General features: G+C 44.4%; 1 protein-coding gene and 1 long non-coding RNA gene across 3 annotated transcripts; one reads left to right on the top strand and one right to left on the bottom strand.

Moving 5' to 3' along the window:
• Positions 1-7,422: 7,422 nt before the first annotated feature.
• On the bottom strand, positions 7,423-15,785 carry NUDT13 (nudix hydrolase 13). Its single transcript, XM_056351046.1, has 9 exons — positions 15,417-15,785; positions 13,800-13,911; positions 12,763-12,902; positions 11,991-12,098; positions 11,505-11,611; positions 10,460-10,585; positions 10,116-10,227; positions 9,342-9,496; positions 7,423-8,764 (listed from the first exon to the last, which is right to left on the bottom strand). Exons 2-9 carry the CDS (start codon positions 13,880-13,882, stop codon positions 8,570-8,572), a joined length of 1,026 nt encoding a protein of 341 aa, XP_056207021.1. The 5' UTR covers positions 13,883-13,911; positions 15,417-15,785; the 3' UTR covers positions 7,423-8,569.
• On the top strand, positions 10,592-20,766 carry LOC130154712 (uncharacterized). Of its 2 annotated transcripts, none has more exons than XR_008823833.1 (4): positions 10,592-10,735; positions 17,949-18,103; positions 18,205-18,308; positions 18,705-20,766. It is a non-coding gene; the product is annotated as an uncharacterized LOC130154712 (long non-coding RNA). The 2 variants fall into 2 exon arrangements; XR_008823832.1 differs by lacking the exon at positions 10,592-10,735 and adding an exon at positions 13,920-15,374.
• The last annotated feature ends 73 nt before the right edge of the window (positions 20,767-20,839 follow it).

The following is a 20,839-nucleotide window of genomic DNA, read 5'->3' on the forward strand; positions in this document are numbered from 1 at the left end:
TTACTGCAAAGTTTTGTTGGGTTTTTTCTTTTAAGGTATGCATAACTTCCTGAGGGCAGTATCGGAAGCATTTTCATAATCGGGCATTTTTTGAGTTCCGTTATTGCCAAATGTTGGTATCGTGCCAGCAGTAGCTGTATATGATCCCAGTCTGAAGAGTTTTGGTTTGGTTTCCAGTGAAAATGTAGCTAGAAGGTGTTCAGCATGTTGCTTTCACATAGAATGAAAAATCTATTCTAGATATGAAGACTTAGTTGTAACAAGATAAATTTGAAACAAAATATGCAGAAATTCTTGATTTACAGACAGCAGGAGCACAGTTCTGTCAATTCTGAATAGGTTTCTACAAGTCTTTATTTTTTTTCTTTCACACGACAATGAATCAAGTGTCTTAACTGGTAGAAGAGAAGCTCATTGGTTGAGTTTTTGGGTTTTGTTGGTTCTTTTTTTAAACATATTCAGAAAAAGTGTTCAATGATACAAGAGCCTGATTGATCCTGAAGGCATACCTAATTGCTTTTAATGGACTGAATTATATTATTATTATTTATTATTGAGGCTATTATTATTAGTCTTAAGGTTTAGAGTCAATTTAGTTGAAGCCTTTAATTGTTTTGCATGTTAAGTGGCAGCGTTGTTTTAACTGACAAAGCAGAATGTAGCAAAAGTTGTTTCCACGCAGGACTCGGACACTTACCGAATGATGCCCTTCGGTATCTGATTGCCATGCCGACTGAGTCTGACCAATGCATAGAAAATTCTTTGAAAGTCCCATTGGCGTAGTTTCATTGAAATTAATGAGACCTTGGTGAGGTACAGTGAATGCTTGCTTTCTGGCTTCCCTACTGATCTATGCTTGTGGGGGGGTTTGGTTTTCCAGATTTGTTTTTGTTTTTGCAAATGACAAATATCTGGTAAAATGCTCCAGTAAGGCATCATAAATGTTGGAGATTTTGTACACAAATGCATGGAATGAATGTGGTTGAAAGGTATGATGGCTATGCTACTTCCACATTTGTCCTCCATCAGTGTCATGTAAGTTACTTTGTCAACAGTTTAGGGAGAGTACTGGCAAGTTGGACAGGGATTAGAGGCAGACAACAAGAATTAGGAACTATAGAGATGCCACTAAAGTTGAAGGAGTTTGTACTGCAGAGAGGAGAGGTGGAATGAGATTGAGTTTAACAAATCTGCGCCAGAGCAGTTGGGGTAGCAGGAGTTTCTGAATCTAGCAGACAAGGATAACTAGCAGTTAGTAGTGGAAAACACATGTACCTGGGCCTTAGAAAGGGTTTATGTTTTAACAGGGAAGGTAATTAATGCTGAAGCTACATAAAATTATCCATTGATGAGTAGTTAGATCAGGTTTAGATACTTTAAAAAATAATTCAGTTGCAAGAACATGATCACGTTTAAACTCTCTTGTGGCCTGTACTATACAAAAGGTCAAAATAGATCAAAGGACTCTTCTAATCTAGTATGTGAAGAAAACTTCTAAGCTAATGTTCAGAACAAAGCTGCTCTTTTGGAAGAACTTCAGCTGATCTGGCTTCTTGGATAATCTTTTCCATCAATTGGACTGTTATTTCTGTGGGGTTGTACTTATTCCAACTATTTACATTTGTTTAGCAGCTTCACAGTGGAGACCTTCAAGATTGAAATTGCTCACAAGAGAATTTCCCATCGAAGAATAAGCATTTCCATGCTGCCTCTTCTGCTGCTTTGAAGTAACATATGAGGCATTTCTGCTTTTAATTTTGAAAGAGTATTTTTAGTGAAGGAAGCCTGATGGAATTAATTAGGGAAGACAAGTGTAGTGTGGTTCCCTTTCAACGGATTGCTATCAAAGTTTCCATTATATTTTAAATTAGTTTAACTAGAACTGCATTCCAACATAATTTATTCACTTCGCTCACTTGAGCATCTGCCTTTTGTACAGCCCTTGTTCATCCTAGAACTTCTGACCCTTTCCAGAAATGTAGTTTTCTTGTTTGTGGCTTGACCCCTGAAGTCCCAGTTGTGAATGGCATAGTTGTTTACTGGTATGTTTCAAGCAAGAAAACAAACAGTGGCTCTTTCATCTTGAGAGAGGAGATCAAAACTAATCACAGAGGACAGCAGAGACCTTTGACTTGTTAAAACTTTTCTAAACACCTGGGCAGTTTAGCTGTTGCCACTCCTTCCACCAATAAGCTTTATGGAATAGCGAGGAGCCTAAGGAAGAGGACCTTTTTTTTCTGGTGTGTTAGTGAAGGATGTGCAGAAGTGTGCAGCCCAGAGGCTAGCAATGTTTCCACTGTGAGTCTAACTCCTTTCTGGTCAGCGGGGAGGAGGTGTTGCTCACAAGGAATGGTATTTAACTACAGCTAGCTCTGTTCAAGTGCAGTTTGGTGTCAGTGATACTAATCCCTGTGCTTATGTCAGACTCCTGCAAATAAACCAGCTTCAGCATCCTTGCTGTGTAAGTGGATGTCAGCTGGCCCTGCTGCCATGAAAGATCACCTTCCCTGCGTGGTGCTTGCCTCCAGCCTTTCCTGTCTAACACTGCAGTACAGGACTGACGGTTATCTCCAGGGCATGTGTTAGTTGCAGTGGCAGAAAAGCATTTTTATAATGAATGTTTGCACAGCTCCTGCTGCAGCTACTTACCCAACTCATGAGAAACTGGATTTTGTTTTTAATAGCAGCAGGAGCCAGGGCAGGCCCTTTGTACCACCTCAGGGATCCCCTGGGATGCTGCAAAAGCTGCAGCAACAGCTGCCCTGCCTCTTGCAATCTGTGTCTTTGGAATGGAACACAAGAGCATCTGTTCTGGCAGGTCTAAGATGGAAATTTATTTCTTTTTCCAACTTTGTTTATTCCCCTAAGAAAGTATTACCATGGAGGGCAGTTGGAGTTCTCAGCTTAAACAGCAGAATACAGAGTTATTGAAAAAAATGAATTGCTCAAGAATATGAAGTCAGGGGTGTGAAGCTTAGCTGATGTGCATCAAGTGTGTTCCTCAGCCAACAGCTGAGGAACCTGATTACCACTTCCTGAGGATAGAGAAGGTATCCTATTATGAATTCCAGGTGCCAAAAGTAGATAATTAATTCAACAGCAAAACTGTGCTCTCAGGGCACAGAACCGAGATTGATGTTGTGATTCAGTTTATTTTGTGTTTGAATTCTTAGAGTAACGACTTGTCCTGTGGAAATAAGATAGAAACAACAGTCAGATATAGGAATACGTGCTGGCTGTGTTTCCAAGCTGGGAAACTGTCTTGTGCAGTACAGTGTCATGGAAAAGGGTGTCATGAACAACTTAAAGGTTTCTGGTGCAAAACTAGTGAAGAATTGATTAACTGAAGCAGAAGAATGTCCCATTGTGTGTTACTCCTCTGTAAAGCGTGGATTGCTGTTTGGAGTACAACCTGTACTTAAGTGGGTCAACACTCCGAGATGGATATTCACAATTTTTCAAGCATACAAGAATGGGAAGTGAAGATCAATGCTAACATGAAAGTAAAGCTCAGTTTATTCAGAAAAAGACATGTAGGTGACTTGACCACTGTTGCAGGTAGGAGGCACAAAGTGAGATATTTCCAGTAAAGACTTTATAATTTGGTGGGGAAAAGTAGTAATGATATCCAATGACTGCAGTGATATTAATCTAAATTAGTTAAGACTAGACTTTTTTTTTTTAATTGGTGAGCATTATTAACCTTATCTGCAGTTATAAGGCCATATAGTGTTGGGATACGATCTAGTTTAATCTAGGCATTCTGCATCCTGCATAATAACAGGAGCCATATTTAATTATCATATTTCCTCAAATCATTACTGTGTATCTCTTGTAATTGTAGATGTATTGTCTTTCACTGATAAAAACTTTCCAGGTTTTTGTTGTTCAGATAGATCGCAGTTACTGAATTTTGTGTGGTGTCTGTTTGGTTTTGCAGTATTTGTTAAATCAGCAGAGTTTCATAGGTAAAGCTGCATAGCTCCTCTTGCCTTAATCCAACACACGTTTATTTAGCACCCTAACTGCATTATCCACCTTATCGTTTATGAATTTTCAGCTTCCCATTCCTTAAAAGATCTTGTTGAGATTCTTAGAGTTATTAATAAAAGCAACATGTGAATTTGTTTCTGCCCCTATGGCAAACCTCGTTGTTCTTCTATTCATATACTAGTAAATCTTCTCAGTGCCTTTACAACATTTCCACGAATAGAGATAGGGCTGCCTTTGCATTTCTGGCTATTAGAATGACCTTACTGTGTATCACTCTTTTCCCCCAATCACTTCAAATCTTATTGAAAAATCTCTGCCTTGCCTCCTAACTTCTGCTGTTTCTCTCTGTATCTGTATTTTCTTTAGATGTGAGGTTTTGTGGAGAACAGTGTATAAAAAGATGCTACATATAGTTGAGCACAGGGACCAGTGGAGAGGGATGTTGTATCAGCATTTTCTGTTTCTGTGCCAATACTGCTCTGCCTGTGAGGGAGCTGGGGCAGCTTTGTGTTTCTGCTGCTGCGGTGTTTCTCATGTTTGTGACAGCTGATGCCAGCTTCAGTTTCTCCATGTAACGATGAATCTGGACGTCACTGAGTGAGTGCACCTGACTGCCTACAAAATACCACTGATGGGTCTTAAAGAAAGTGCAGGTCACACAATATCCGCATTGGCATCCTGAGCTTTTTTTTTTTTTTTTTTTAAACAGCAGTAGTTTTGGTGGTGCTCTGTCATTCCCAGGTGTATGCATTGTTGCACAAATTTGGCAGTATTTTTTTCCCTTACACAGCTGCTTGCCATCTGTTGTGAAGTTGAAAAGTGAACGAGTTTTAAACGGGAGCTGAAGGCTGCGGCTGCTGAATTCATTTCAGCAGTGCTTCAGACTGAAGCACAGGAACTGTATTTGTGTAATTACAGGTTGTTCTGACAACCTGTCTCTTGCAGCTGACAGAGTTGAACTGCTCATGGTTACCTGTAGAATGATAACCTGATTTAACACAGTCATGTTGTCAGGGTGTTCTGTTAAGTGTTCAGGGTCTTCAGGCTAAACATCAGATTTGGCATGTGTCCACCGTGTCTCAGAGCGTGTTTTAAGGTGAAGTAATTTCTTGATGTAAGAGGTTCCTCCTTGACCTGTAATGCTGAAGTCAGACTTTTTGCCATTCATAATGGATGAATACCCCTTTGGGTAGGAAAACGTGACCTTTCCATGCAGCCGCAGAGCACCCAAGGTGATGGGAGAGCATGGGGTAAGTGAATTCTCAATCCACACCATTTCCAGGTGAGATTTTTCTGAGCTCCCTCAGTCAGAGATAGTTGTGTCATGTGGTTCAGTTACTTTAATCCTCTGTTGGTACATGTTGAAGGTAAACATAACTTTTATCCCCTGCTGCTTTTGGTAGGTAGGTGGAATGCTGTTCTGAACCTGCCTGCATTGCTTTCTCAAAAGCTATTTCAAATTCATCAGGTGAACGTTAGTATATTATAGCTGCCCATGTATGTAGACTGGTCATACCTGTAAACAACTGGGTTGTAATGCCACAGGCTGACTGCTTTTCACTGCTAGGTCTTGCTGCAAATCCCAAGCCCTTGCAGTCTCTGAAAGCAGTGCAGTCTCGGTGATTTATACAGGTAAGTGTCCCCAGAGAGGATTCATTTAAGGGGTGTGTTCTTGAGACAAGTATGTTGCTTTGTCCCTTTTGCCTGCCTGTATCTTTTACATGGAAAGCCTTCTGTGTTTTGTTGAAGCATCTGTCAGGAATTGCCTGTTTCTTTTTCCAGGTCACCTGCCTTTAGGGAGCATGTTCTGTCTTGTCTGCAGTATTACTAAGGCTTCAGCCAGATTTCTGAGGCAAATGCAAGTGAGAACTATGTCTTTCTCGCCTTGTTTTTCTGCTCTGTTCATACATGTGTATTGCCTGTAGTCATTCCTGGTTTAACACCAGGAACAGAGGCCACCACTATTGTTTCATACCTAAGTCAAAAGGGTATGGATTAACAATTTTGTAAAACAGTTTAAAATTTAAGGCTTTTCAAAAGATGTGATGAGAATATTGCCTTGTAGTTGTTCTTGCTCTACCAAAAAAAAAAAAAAAAAAAAAGGATTAAATTGAGAAGACTTTTTTCTTACTGATAATTACAAGGAATATGCAGACATTTAAAACTGTGTTTTAAAAGGTGAATCACAGAAGCAAACAAATGATAAAATAGCTTTGCTTTTCCTCTAACATACTTCTTGTAGAAAACAGGCAGTAACTGATGAAATCTGATAAAGCCTGGTATAGACTGAGTATTAGACAGGCTGCAGATCTTTTAGAGTTGCCCTGAATTCTGTGGGCATCTAGCAGCTTCAGCCTGGGCAGTGTGTGGCCCACCAGCATCCAGCAAGGGGGCAGCGGTAACTATCGCACCTCCTGTGACCACCCTGCCTTCCTCTGTGGTGGCCACTTCTGTCCCCCACCCCAAAGGGACAGCGTACCAAGACCGGTCTGTATCAGTGGTGTAGAAGGGACAGTTCAGAAGGACCTGGTCTCAGTCAGTACTTGCTCTCCTTCAGTGAGAGCTCAACAATAGCCTGCACGTTGACGTTAAAAACCATAATTTGATAAGCAGAGTAACACAGTGTTCCCCAAACACAGGTGAATTTTCTGTGATGTTGAATCTGATCGCACTGCAGCTGGCTTGACAAAGACGCACACTGCAGATACGTACTGTAAAAGCACAAAACCGAAACACAGAAAGCTCAGATTGCTGCAGAAGACACACAGCCATTCCTCCTTTCGCTCACAGGTACTTTTTGCTGCTTTTACTTCTTAGTCCTTTTTCTGCCACTGGGAGAACAGATCATGTGTGGGTATTAAAAAGTACTAGGTACATGGAGCTGGATGTTGTACGCTGGAAGTAAGCTTGGGGCACATTAATGAACTACGTCAGGGTGAGCTGGGAAGGAAGGAGGAGGATGAGAAGTGGTGGGTAGATTCCCTGAATCTTCTGCTGCAGAGAAGGGGAAGAAAGGAGCGAGGCTGAAAATGAAAATGACAGATTCCAGAGATGAGAGAAGACGTGATAAATGCTGGGGAAGTAGAATGGTGTGGTGAGAGAGAAAGCAGGAGGAACTACTATGAAGAGAGACAGTGAGACATGTTTCAAAGGAAACTGGATGCAGGAGTGTTGCAGCTGAGTGGTGTGTGGGCTCCTGTGGTGTGTCTGGCTGGGCTGGAGCGGAGGAAGCAATGTCCTTGGCTGTACCAGGGTACATTCTTACTAGGATGACTGACAGATGGAGTTCATAAATATGAAACATACAGGGTTTATTGACTGAAATTTAGGGTGGGATAGGTGTTTGTACGTGCCACCATGGCCTGAAAGAATCCCCTCCCAACCTCCTAAAGTAAAATTAACCTGGGGAAACAAGACGCGTCTCAATAGTGTGAGAAAGTCACCTTTTTTACTTACTGCTCAGGTGTCATGACACAGTATTTTTACCATTGCTCAAAAGGTCTTTCACCTGCAATGAATCCTAATGGTGGCGGTCAGTGACACATTCCCGTTCCCCCTTCAGGTTTCTGTACTGATGGCTTTGCAATCTTGGCATTTGAACTCTTATCAAACAGGCAGAAAGGACTGTTGGCCTGCATCAGCAGCAGATCAAACATACTTCAATCTGTCTCTTTCACTAAGCTTTCCTTGCCCAGCCTGTCTCTTTGTCTCTCTCCCTCCAGAGAAGTGGTGTTATTTTATCAGTAAAATGAGACCAGCTGTCTAGGCAAGCCACAAACTTCGGCACAGTGTAAGGGGCGTTGTGCCTTTCAGGTTTTTTCTCGTTGGAAGTGCGGAGCTTTCTTGCAGCAGTTCCTCTCACCTTTGCATTTTGTGTGTTCTTCTAATATGCTTATATGTAGGTTTTGTTCTTCCACTCTCTACCACCAGATAGCTCTGTTCTCTCTTCCTTGGAAGTAACACTGCTTACTGGTGGGAAGAATGCCTCTAGAGATACTTGATATATCCATAAAGTAGAAACCCATTTAACATTTGCGGAAGAAATAGTATGTTTTATATGAAACTGGAAGATTGAATGGGAAGGGAAACAGAAGAAGGGGCAAGCATACAGGCAGTGGCTTTTCTTCTGGTTTTTTGATAGTTCTTCTAGATCCATATAGACATGAATGCTGTAAGGTGCCACTGTCCCTTTATTTTTTTTTTCTGGAAAAAGTGTTTGATACCTACCCAAGCTGGATAAAATGGAGGAAAATGGGATATAAATGCCAGTGGTTCACGGTTCTGTTGCTTCCTGGGCAACAGCAGCAGCTGGTCACAGTACGTTTGAACTTTGGAACCAAGAATTTTACTGTACATTTACTGCAAGTCTTGGGATCTTAAAGGTGATCCACCATACATGGAATTGTCTGAGGATGATCAGTTTAGAAATGGCTATGTAAATCTATGTGTCTGAGTGTAAGACTGCCATCAGTCTGGTGCTGTCCTCGCTGTTACACAGACTTCGCGTTCAGTAACTTTGGGAGCTTTTGTATCAAGCTCTTGTAGTTCTGGTAGAATCGCAGGCTCAACGTCATGCCTAAGCTGGCTGGGAAGTCTGCTGCTTAACCCACTCACAAATCAGCTGGTGAGCAATGGCCTGTTTGGGAGGGAACCAGGGTAAAAAGCTACCGTTTTCTTGCTTTGAAGATCCGGGCGCTCTCTTGAGACACTCCACGATTTCTTCCAGGCCAAACCAACGGGCTTCCTCTAGTTCCAGGCTGTTCATACTGATCTGGAAAGAATTCAGGGAGTATCAGTTCCTTAAATCAGATGTAAATGTGGGCAGTGGTACCTTTCTTGTACTCGCACCCACAAAGATCCTATGCTAGAATACCCAGAGTGCTTTATCCATGCCTGAAAGAAGTGCTGATGCCAGTACAGCAGAGGCCATTACTATCCACCTGTGCTTTGTCGTCTTGCTTTCCTTAAGGAAGCCACAAATCAGGTAGCCCTGTTCCATCGTGGCATTGGCCTGCAAAGTAGCAGTGACTGAGCATAGTAATTAACATGGCAGAATCTGCATGTTCTGTGTCAGATATGATATTAATACTAGAGAGTACCTCCTCTGAAAAAGTCAGAGGAAAAAACACAGGGGCGTTGTGTTCTGGGCTTGTATATAGTAACCTGTGCAAAATCTGGTACTTTGCAACAGATTATTTTGAAGTTTGTTCCTCACTTGTAGAGAAAGCCAATGGCAAGCTGCACTTAGAGAGGATCTGTTGTCTCCAAATTTAAGTCTGTGGACTGAAAGAGGTTTTGCTACATAAGGCAGGCAGTGAAATACCTCAGGGGAACCCGAGTCTGCTCACCTCAGCCTGCTGTGGTCTCACCAATGCGTGACAAGCTATCATTAAGCAGCTGCTGGGAAAGGGCCAATGCTGAGAAGCTGAGTATTGGAGTGACTCCACCTCCAGGCCCACCTCTTCTGCCACCTCTCGACGGACAGTCTCCTCCACGTTTTCACCTAGAGGCAACCAGAGTTAGGTGAGGACGGCCTGGCCTCAGGGCAGCAAACCGTGGCAAAGAAAATGTAGGCACACTCATTTCTGAGGCGTTCCAGCCCTGACTGCACACACAGGAGGTCTGACTGTGCTGACCTGGAAACACCTGTCAACAAGATGCTCAACGAAATTCATCAACAGTGCTTACCTCTGTTAAACAGAGGCATCAGAGACATTGTTGGCTTTGTCTATACACAGCTGGTGGACAGAACAGTGCTGCCTCTCTTCATCGTTTCCCTTTTTAAGCCATTCTCCCTCCTGTAACAAGAGGCCTGTAGTTTTTCTTCTAGACAGGCTAAAAAGCTATCCAGGCTTCTAACCTGGGGAGCCTCACACTTGTACTTACCATCAGGGACTAGAGCAACTGATACACACCCATAATTCCCATTCACTGCAGCTAAATACAGCTATTTTGAACTCTGAATAGGAACACCGATCTATTTAGATCCATTATGTTTTTCCCTGGTATCACCTGTGTCCGTCCTTCTCTGTGAACAGGCATTTGGTTGATGTCCCTCCATTCTGCCCCTCCCCCCACCCTGCATGTCTGAGGCCACTGCGCTAAATGAGAGCCCACCTTACCCATGTCACAGAAGCCTGACAAAGCACTGTACATCCCCTGGGGAAACGAGGGCTGTCGTGCAAGGAGGCACCGGCTCCCGTCAGACACCAGGGTCACAACCACTGGAGACATCTAGCAAATGCATCAAAAAGCAAAGCAAGAAATTCAGACCAAACAAGTGAATGCAAATTGTTGCTTTTCCCAGCCAGTGGAAGGTCACTGGATGAACACTAAAGAAAAATTACCCAGCTACATGCAAAGCACTGCTGCTGCCTGCTACAGGTTCCCCTCCACGTGACCCAGCAGCATTGGCTTGTTGCCACAGGGACCCTGTGTTGCTTACCTTTGCTGCCCAGGTGCTCACCTGTGGATAGTAAATTACTCCGCTGGCATGGCAGACACGCTTGCTGCCAGCTACGTTTTTCTGAGTGGGCTGCCCGCTTTTGCTGCAGTACTGGTGGGAAGCGTGCCACCGGAGAAGGGCCTGGGCCTGCGAACAGCAAGGGACAAACACAAACCCTACTTACAGCCGGGGCAAAGAGATGATTCAGAGCAGTCTCCCTGAATAACACTTTGCTGTCTTCTCCCCAGCTTGCAGTCACGTGGACAAACTCTGACTATGTTCGGAAGCCTCAGAAAGGTAAATGAACTATGGGCACTGCTTTGAAAAATGGCACATTCTGCAGTTGATGTTTCATGCTTCTTGCTTTAGCATCCAAATTGCAGCATGTTTGGGGGAGGTGGGGAAGAGTTGTTCTTTGTTGGGATATCGTGGGAGGAGTAATGGAAACTGAACTTTTCTAAGGAGTCTTCAGCCCTGAACACCTTCTTGAAAAATAGCCCAAGCACCAAAACATTACAGAACAGGAAAAGAAACAAAAGCTATTTCTGTGTATGAGTCAGGGGAGCAGATTTTCACACACAGGTCTTTTCTTAGGGCTTCTAAGTGTTAGGGCATTGGCAGAATAACAGCTTACAAGTGAGTAGTTTTAAAAAAGCAGGTCTGGGAGAAGATCTGTAAGTTCGTTCATGAAATTCAGTTTGCCTAGAAGAATACAGAAAACAAGTGCCTGATAATTGTTAAGCTGAGAACAAACTGGGATTGCTGTGGCTACTGATAAGATCAGTATGTTTCACGCTGGACATACAGCAGGTTGACGCTAAACAGCTAATCACGGTGGTCATTTTTAAGCCACTTTTCTGTTTCTTTTTCTGTTGTAGCTTGCTTTTGGGATTGCAGATTTTGGTAAACTGCTGTTAATTTGTAGTGTGTTTGTACCTACGTCACTGAAAGTGTACAGCAGGTACTTCCACAATACGCATTAAACGAAAAAACAATACGGGAGACAAGGAGAAGGATTGCTGTTTAAAATTGCAGCTCCTTAAAGCAGAAAAATCCTATGCAGTACCGAAGCCAGCAAAGGAGAGTCCTTCTCATCCACCACGAAGAGAGCCTTCCGTAAGTCAGTAAATGATCCCTTAAGTTCAGACTCAATGACCGATTTCTCTAAGGCTCCTGTTTAAAAAAAAGAAAAACCAACAACAAAAGCTTTGATCTCATAAATTGCAGTTGTGATCCCAACTTTATGCCCTCCATTGTTCCGGTATGCAATTTCTGGAAGTTCCCGGGGAAGTGATACCACATCAGCGCTAGTATTCCCAAATATTAAGTGACTTGCCAACAGCCCACCTTTACTAACACATGCACAGGAACAGCAGTGCAGTTCTGTGCCTCTGACCCACCATGCTCACAACAGCTCCTACAGAGACTCAGCCGAGTCCTTTTTGGTAGCAAATGTTCACCCGGCAAGGGCCAGGGATGCTGCCTAGGCAGCATCTTCATCTCAGTGCATCAAACGTGATGCTGACACAGATGGGAGAGGGGTCATCCCAACCTAATTCCAAGGCAAAGTGTGGTGTGTGCTCGTCTGAACAACCGATCAGCACCGACTTCTCTATCCACTGTTCCGTCTCTTTGAATATCTCCAGGATCCTTTTCATCTCTAAGCAGAAGGAGAAAGGGGAAGAAAAAGCTGAGGTGAAAGCAAATTCACGTAGCTGCGATGCTCTCTCTGGATCTTCAAGGCACACACAATTTTGGCTCAGGGCAGCGTGTTCAGGTGAGAGAGGGGACCAGACAAGTGGATAAGTGGTCCCACCTGGATGGAGACCAAAAGTCTGGCTTTCCTCCAAGCTGTTGGAAGTTTTGACTTTTGCTCAAGATGCAAATGTAATGCTTGGAAAGCAGCTGGGAAGCAGCTGTCCATTCTGTTTCTGTCCTACACCAGACAATACCTTTCTCTCAAAGAAAACTTTTCCTGTGTTACGCCAAATAACCTTTGTCAGTTAGTCCTTGCTTGTTTTCCTGCCAGCTCTTTCTCTTCAAAAGGCATGGTCCCAAATGTTTAAACCTGATCATCTCAAAACAGATCAGATATATGTTGATACCATATGTGTATGAAGAGCATGAGCTTGTATTGGCATGTCAAGGTTCTAACTCTAAATAGTCTTTGGTTGTTAACAAATGGAGTGCTACATATAGCAGAATGTTCCTGCACAGCTTGATAGATTTTTCAACCCCCATGTAAGGGGCTGCTTATTGCAGATGACTCTGTATCATTTCATCTGTGTGATGCAGGAGGTGTTTCCTTCTGGACACCTGCTTACCTGCTGCACTGATCTGTGGTACCAAGTACTTCTTCCCAACTTTCTGCAGGAAGGGGGAGAGATTGTGAAAGAGGCAGAAAGTTCCCGCGGTCTGGGCTTGTCTACAAAGGCTATCATCTTCCTTTAGCTCATTTAAGTATCTGAAGTGAGAAAATAATTGGGAAGATAAAATCTAGATTGTGTTGAGATTACCTGTGTTATGCTTATTCGGACACATTTATTTTGTGCAGAGCAGGGGGACTGAATGGACAGTACAGATTTTATGTATTCCACATGCTTCTAGAGTTTTTGACAGCTGAGTCTATTCTTTGGTGGGCTGTAGCCTCTAGTGAAGGTGCCGTATGGCAGAAAATATTGCACTTCTTACTACTACACAAGTAGCCTCAAGTCTTGGACATCTGAGAAGATCAGTAACCCAGTCTCTTAATCCAAGAGGTCTGCTTTATAGACATGATCATTTATGTGCAGGAAAACTTGGATCTTCCCTTTTATTCCCCCAGTCTGGATGGGTCCAAGTCCTGTTTGGCAAGGCTACTGAACTTCAGATGTTGAATATGCTTCCCATCAGGCTTACATGCGTTACTGCAGGGTACGTTCTGTGTCACACTGACATCAGGAGTAAAGACCAAGCTGAAGCCTTAGGGGCCAGCTGGCCAGGGCCTGAGTTAGGAAAAGCAATCACTGGAAAAAGGGTGTCAGGATGTGCTTCTTTCAGACTGTTTGACGTATTATTTTAAACAAGGTGAGCACCATCACTTCAAGTCTGCCTTGTATATTAAGAGATCTTCAGCCAGGACAGCAACCATAGGCATTCATTAACAGAGTTTCAGCCTGAGAAAACCAGTTCTTACCAGTAGTGAGGGGAGTGGAGATTTTGACTTACAATTTACAGAGCTCACACAGAATTACGTGTTATTGCTGAACTGTTAACAGATTAACCCCTGGGTTAGATTTTGGTAGGGCTACTTGTGACAGTGGACACAAAAGCACCAAACTCTGGTATTGTCACTGCACACAAGGATCAGATGAGAACTTACCTCATTTTTCTAACATAGGTAGAATGTAACCTGCAGACCAGAAAAGAAGCTCTTCTAGACACTGCTTGATGAATCGCAGCCATAACCAACAGCTACGGAAAGCTCTCTCTGCCTAAAAAGAGAAGCACAGAATATAATGCAGCGGCCCTAAAAAGTTAAGTTTGATTTAAAAGGTGCAGTAACCCACTGCTACCAGCGATCTCCCACTTGCAGAGCCTGCAGAATGCAGGCATTTGCTTTCTGAAGTTGCTGTTTTAGTCTTAGCCTCCAGTCACACATAATACCCAGTTTCAGGCAATTTCTAAGTCTATTTAGAGATACGTCAGTTTGTTTCCATCTGTGAGTGTGCACAGGTCTTACAGAAATGCCTATGACTAGATTAAATGCTCCTGTCCCAAATTTCTGTATCCCTGGGGAAAAGAGCAGTGAAGGTTGCTGCTTTTTTGTTTGTTCCCTGCACAGTTGTAATGGCCTTGATCCAACTGAACATCCTATTGCAGCACACAGTAGATCTGTGGGAAAGGCACTGATGCCAGAAGAGAATGAAAGACAAAATATCAGCTGCGGAAGAGAATTCCCCGAGTTAGATGAGAGACAGCAGTTGCAGCTGAATTGGATCACCTCCAGCTATGAATAGTTTTTGTGCCAAAGCATCCTACCACATTTTCAGCTCAGGCAGTCACAGACTGCAGTTTGAACTCGGCTTCAGGATGTCAAAGCAGCCAGAAACGCTACCGTCTCTAACATTCAGCTGAAACAAAAATTAACTACAATTCATAATCCTTAACTAGTACTTTGAATATTTCACTTTTCAACCACAGGACTCAAAGCCCTTTAAGGAGGAAGTTACGTTTGCTTAGATTTACAGTCACGTAAGCAGTGCCAAAGAAGAGTCTGAGAGCCCGCCCTTTTGGTGAAGGTCCGTGATGGCTCCCGAGCCCCAGTGGTGCCTGAGCAGGGGCTCCTGTCAGTGCGTGGAGACAGCTCCTATAGCCAGCAGCGTGGAGGCTTTGCTCTGCGGCTTCTGACATCTCTGCCCCGGATCCCTCTTTCCCACTGTCTCAGCTGAGGGTGGTCTTCACCAGGATGATCCCTGGGGAGAAAGGGGAGCCGAGCCTGCTGGGGAAGCTGCTTGGAGAGCATTGGCATCCCAGCTTGGCGCTTCAGCCGCAGCAGGAGCTCGGCACGCTGCCGACAGGCTCGGCAGACACGTGCGAGGGCGGCGACTGTCACAGAAATCGTGTCTGAAATGGTTTTGTGGTGCGACATGCCCGTCACTTCTCCACCCCCACGTCTCGTACAGCCTGGCGTGTGAAAACCCAGCCCTGCACGGAGGAGCGCTTGCACGCGTGTCTCCGGCGTCGGGGCAAGAGGAATGGCTTGTAGCTGGAACACTGAAATGCAACGCGTGCAGGTGTATAACCCCTTCCTTCCTAGGAACCACCGCGCCAGATTCCCGTTAGAGGATCATTGCAAACGCAGAGAGGGAGGCAGTGAAAACTTGATCCAAGGAGGCCGGCCCGAGGTCCGCTGCCGTGCCTGCGGATCTCAGCTGTGCCGTAGGGCTGGCAGCAGGTGGGTCTAGGGCTGTCGCCCCCACACGTTTTCCCCACTTACTGTGCTCTGTGCGGAAGGAGGGCTGCCTGCCGCAGCAGGGATCAGCCATCAGCCTCACGGTGACCTCAGGCAGGCAGGCAGACAGAAGCCCTGCTCAGACAAGCAAACAAACAGCACAAGCTCTTACTGGATCTGAGTCACTGTCCCCCACTGGGAGCGCTGGGAAATGTAGTTCTGCACAGGCTGCTCGCAAACCCTTGGCAAGGCTGATGGCCGACTAGCTGCTCTGGATTGCCATTAACTTCTGGAGTTAGTGAAGCTGCCTGAGAGTAAACGCTCCCTTTCCTCCCCCCACCCCTGCTTCGTTCTATCAGAAATCCACATGCCGCATTTAGCCGTACAGAAGTTATCACAGGAACAATCCTACTGCAGTCATTTGAGCTGTTCCTAGCAGAGGAGTTTGTTCCTGTTACTTTCTTTCTCGTGTTTTCGTTTTCCTTTTTTTTTCTTCAAAGCTTCTCTGCTTTTTGTATCAGCAACATAAGAGCATTGCTTCAAGTTAAGGACCATATGTCCCCAAACAGGAAAATATGCCAAGAGCTGTATATATCTAAAGGACAAAGCTCTTTAGTGTTCAAGCACCCAAACCCGCAGTTGAAATTGCAAGTGAATAGCTCTGATCAGAAAGCGTGCTTTGCCAAGGCAGATGTCAGAATAATGGCAGATTATTTTCATGCTTTTATAACTGAACAGATTCCTCTCAAGTACTGAAAACGTTATTCTGGGCTGGAACCTACCTGCCTATATTTAGCACAAAGAGAATTTTATAAACATACGAAAGTAAACGTTTTCAGGGCAGCCTTTTGCTTTTTGGTCATGAATTGAGACATTCTAATCGAGAATGCACGTCATGTAATTTGAGAGCACAACTTGTAAAAATAATAAATAGAATACGCAGGGAAACGGTGCTCTTGTTACCAGCGTTACTTACAAGTTTAGGTTTAATTATGCCTGACTGCTATTTGTGTGCTTCCTGAAACAGAGCAAGCCCAATCTTATTAATCTACTAGGCTAATTGGATTAATGGATAAAACACATCTTCCCTTAATAAGATAAAGGATTGAAATATAATCTCTAAGGGAAGTATCCACCCTGATGTTAAAACAAACTAACAGATTTATTGACCCTGACTGCTCCCAGAAATGGATCTTGCAAGAGGAGCTGGTTTTAGAGGGAAGGAGTTTGGACCTCAAATCTTGGGGCAGCCTCTCAACCTTCTTCAGCACAAAGCAATCAGTCACTTGGTAAATGCACCCCTACCCACACGAAGGGTTAAAAGCCAGAGTACTCTGCTGCCTTGTAAAGACTCCTTTGAAGGCAGTTCAGTGCTGTAGCTATATGCAGCTGAAAAAAAGTCATGGATTAGTCCAATCCTGTATACCTGGCCCCCATGGTGTGCAAAGATGGACAATTATGTTATATTATTTATCTAATAATTAATACATATATAAATAATACAATAAATTATATTAGAGTCAGCAAAGAGAAAATGATATTAGAGTCACTTCCGTGACTGATCTGACTGGTGGGAAGTCACGCAGTCTGTGAGAGGTTCCTTGTGCCTTCTCCAAGGGCCTGTACACCTCCGTGTGATTGCGCATTACCCTATTAAATATTTCTGCAGCACATAAGCAGGGGAACAGCTGCTGACAGTTTCCTGTTGCTTGCTAATTTGAGCTTTGACAGGCCAACAGAGGAAGTGCATCCCTGGGACTCTCCTCATGCAAGAAGGGCAAACAAAAGGAGCAGGCAAGGAGGACGCAAGTAGCGGGGACAAATACTTGTAATCTCTTACATGGAAGAGATGGCAAAATAGGCAAATCTTTGGTCCTGTGTTGCTAAGACATTTTTTGCTTTAATTTGGGTTTGTAAAATACTTGTATTGGTATTGGCAGTTGGCAAAAGATTTTTCAAGCCAAAGAAGTGGCTGGAAAATGTAATCTAGGCTAATAATGGTTATAGTCGTAGTCTGGCTTCTTCTTGCTATTCTGTTCTGTGTCTTTCCAGCTGCCCCCAATAAGCAGAAACAAGCATTAGAATTGCTAACAGCTGGCCCTTGCAAAACAACTGTTAATTGCTTTAAATACATAAAGCTAGCAAACCCACACTGAAACCTTACGGTTAAGCCACAAGAAACCTCTTGGTAAAAAAATACATCTTTTTTTAGGAAAAGCCCAAGGAATGATAAACCACTTCTTTAAAGAGAAGGTTAATGAGTAGTCTTTCTCTCTATCATTAAATTTTAGATGCAAACTAACCCAATCTGGCTTTTCTCTAAAGTTAGACTTATGTATATTATCTATATGATAGGCTCCTACAATTTCTCATATTGAGGGTGGGGATTTTGAAAGAAAGAAAACTGTCTAATTTGATACTGCTGCTTACATCCTATGCTCCTAACACTTGCACAGGCATGGAGGAGACCCTTTAACATCTGAATGAGATTTCAGTAGGATTTGCTCGTTTCAGCTTACAGGGGTAACGTGTGTTTTTTGTCTTTTTTCCCTTCCCTGCTGCTCTTGGATGGGCAAGATCCTCAGACTCTGGCACTGATTTGTTGCACTGCACAAAATAACGGATTATAGGATCCAGCTCCTTGACTGCCGGTAATGACTTCATTTTGGGAGCAGGCTAGTACCGTTTGCTGAACACGTGAAACTAGATGAGGCTTCATCTCTTCACAAAGGGTAAACCTAAGTTAGTACACTTTAAAAAGCTAAGCAGTACTGTGAGCTAACTTGGTGTGATATAAAGATGACTCACCTGTATCTTAAAACACTGTATGTAGGTCACAGCCTGTCATCTCCAAAAGGATACGGAAGACCTGGAAAAGGTTCAAAGAGGACAACAACTGGGATCAAAGACTTAGAGTACGGCCACTGCAAGGATGAGGTAGGATCTGATGCTTCAGCCTGTGTAAGAGATATGCAGTAACTGTTTGCTGTCTCATCCTGTGCAGGAACCTGGGTAATGAAATCTAACTAGCTGGAGCTATGTTCCCAGTGAACAAAGGTGGGTGGCTTTCCATGCCCTGGCTAAAGAGATGGCACAACTGCTAGCTGAAGGATGTTGTGGGTACAAAACAGCTCTAGCTCAAAAGAGGAGAAATACTTAAGAGAGAACTCCACTGAGGGTTACCAAATAAACCACGTCAGCCTGAGAAAATCCCTAAGTTAAAAGTTTGGAGGCTGGGACAGTGCTCTAGGTAGCATGGGCTAAACGGAGCTTTGGTGTGAGCCGTTACAGTTGCGTTCTTATGAGGTCTCTTGTGCTTCATTCTCATTTTAGATGGACCCTTCTCTTGGCATCCCTCTGCTCAGGCCTATACAGTGCTTCTACAGGATTGCTCAGAAAAAGAAGCATGTGGTCAGGCTTGTGCTTGTTACAAAGGAGTTTCTGCTATGTGCTCTGCAAATCGTAAAGAAAGTCTGAAAGCCACTTGTTCTGCTCCAGTTCTCTCTCAACACACGTTCCTATTGCACCTGTTCTTAGAGAAAGTAAGTGCTTCTTAACAAGGCGCCGACATGAATTGCTCTGCTAAGGCCTGCTTGAAGCTGCCCAGCCCCATCAGCATTTGACAGCAGGTGATAATGCACAAGTCCAGCACAGAGCAATTTAGAAACAATCTTCTAATGCAACGGGAACATCAGCAACTATGCCAGAATTGAGGAAGGCGGGAGAAAATGAGTTAAATGCTCCCTACCTAACTGGCAGAAATGCCCCGGTAAGGGGCAGAAACAGATTCATGGAGCAAGATGATGCCACGATTGTTGAACAACTCTTGATTTGACTGGTGGATGCCAAAATCCTGGGCTCCTTTTACAGAAATTTCTTTGCCTTCATCCCCATGCTGGTCAATACAAGCAAGCCTGCTACTAAACATGCTGACAAACTTGTTCTTCACTGTCTGCTTTACTTCCCAGAAATATCTGGATATTGAAAAAGATTATGAGAAAGCAGTGAATCTTGCTAGAAAAAATGAGTGCCTCTACAGTGTGTGAGGTTTTGCCAAATCTCTAGAAGCTGCTGTTAAATCTCTGGCTAGATATTACAGACTCTTTGGATAATAGGGCTTTAACTAGATGCCTCAGCTAGAAGCTTGGATATCATTCCAGTGTTTCCTGCTAGTTGTAAGAGTTGTATTTCTGTTGGAAGACAACCAAAATGAGAGGAAAGGAAGGCTTATTTTTTGACGGATAGTTCCACTAAATCTGGCCTCCTTCCTGCTCTGGCACAGCAGCACTCGCAGTACTGGTGCTGTAGTCGGCTGTGTGGACACATCTGTGTCCACATCTGTATGAGAAATGACTACATTCACTTAATGATGTTGTTTGTTTCTCACAGGAGATCCGACATATCTCATAGTCTTCCCCCACATGGGGCATAACACCTGATATTGAGACGTTTGCTCTTCAAAAGGCATTGCTGTGGGTGTTGAAGCTGAGGGAACAGTTTAGGTATATGGAAGAAATCCTGGGTTTGGATCATGCTGCAGCCTCCAGGTACCTCCTCTGGATACGGTGGTTTTAAGCCAGTTGAAGGTAACTATGCTAAAGAATGTGTGTTAGAAGGGGATTTTGACCCCTGTTACAGCTTTGCCAGCACCCTGTAATTGCTCTTGTGAAAGCTGTCTAGCTCCGGGTGGCCACAACTGTCTGTCTGCAAAGAAGGAAGACCACAGGTTGGCTAGGCTGGTAAGGGGATGATTCTTTATTTGAAGCCCACGTCTAAAAGGCAAGAAAAAATTTCTTACGAAGGTCCCCGATTCTAACTTCATCGCTGGAACTACAAGGAAGAAATAAACTATAGATTACTTACGAACTCCTGAAAACAAAGAACAGTCAGCATAGATCTGTCACGGCAAGATGCGTCCGAGCGGCTTAATGTTTTTCTGCAACAACGGAGAGCTCTTGTGTGCCAGGGTGAGGTGAGGGGTGATGTGCTTTGTGATACAGGTGATACAGCTTTCGGTACTGCCCTGCCCGATGCCTTGGTATCAGCCTGGTTTAGATGGAAGCTCTGGAAGGAGGGGCGGCCGCACCTGGGGAAGAGACCGTGTCCATCTGGAAACACCTTCACCTGGCCGTTGCAGCAGGCTGGCGGGAGCCCCGGCTGCCAGCGGGGAGGGCTGGCGGAGCAGCAGGGGTGCTGCGGGATGCAGCAGTGGCACCAGCTGGGGAGCGGGAGGTGCGAGGCTGGCGCGGAATCGAAGTTATCGATGGAAATTAAAGCACCCGCCGGAGATAAACGGGCAGGGGCTCCGAGGGAGCGTTCGCTGGGCAGGCAGGGGCGAGGAGCGGGCAGATCCCGCCGCGCCCCCGAGGCGGCTCCCGGGCAGCACGCTGCCGCCCGCCCGGGCAGGGCTGCCGCGGGGACCCCGCCGGTGTGACCGAGCACCGGCCGCCCGCGCGGCGGGGGGACGC

The sequence above is a fragment of the Falco biarmicus genome, chromosome 9 (assembly GCF_023638135.1).
Source record: "Falco biarmicus isolate bFalBia1 chromosome 9, bFalBia1.pri, whole genome shotgun sequence".
NCBI lineage: Eukaryota > Metazoa > Chordata > Aves > Falconiformes > Falconidae > Falco > Falco biarmicus.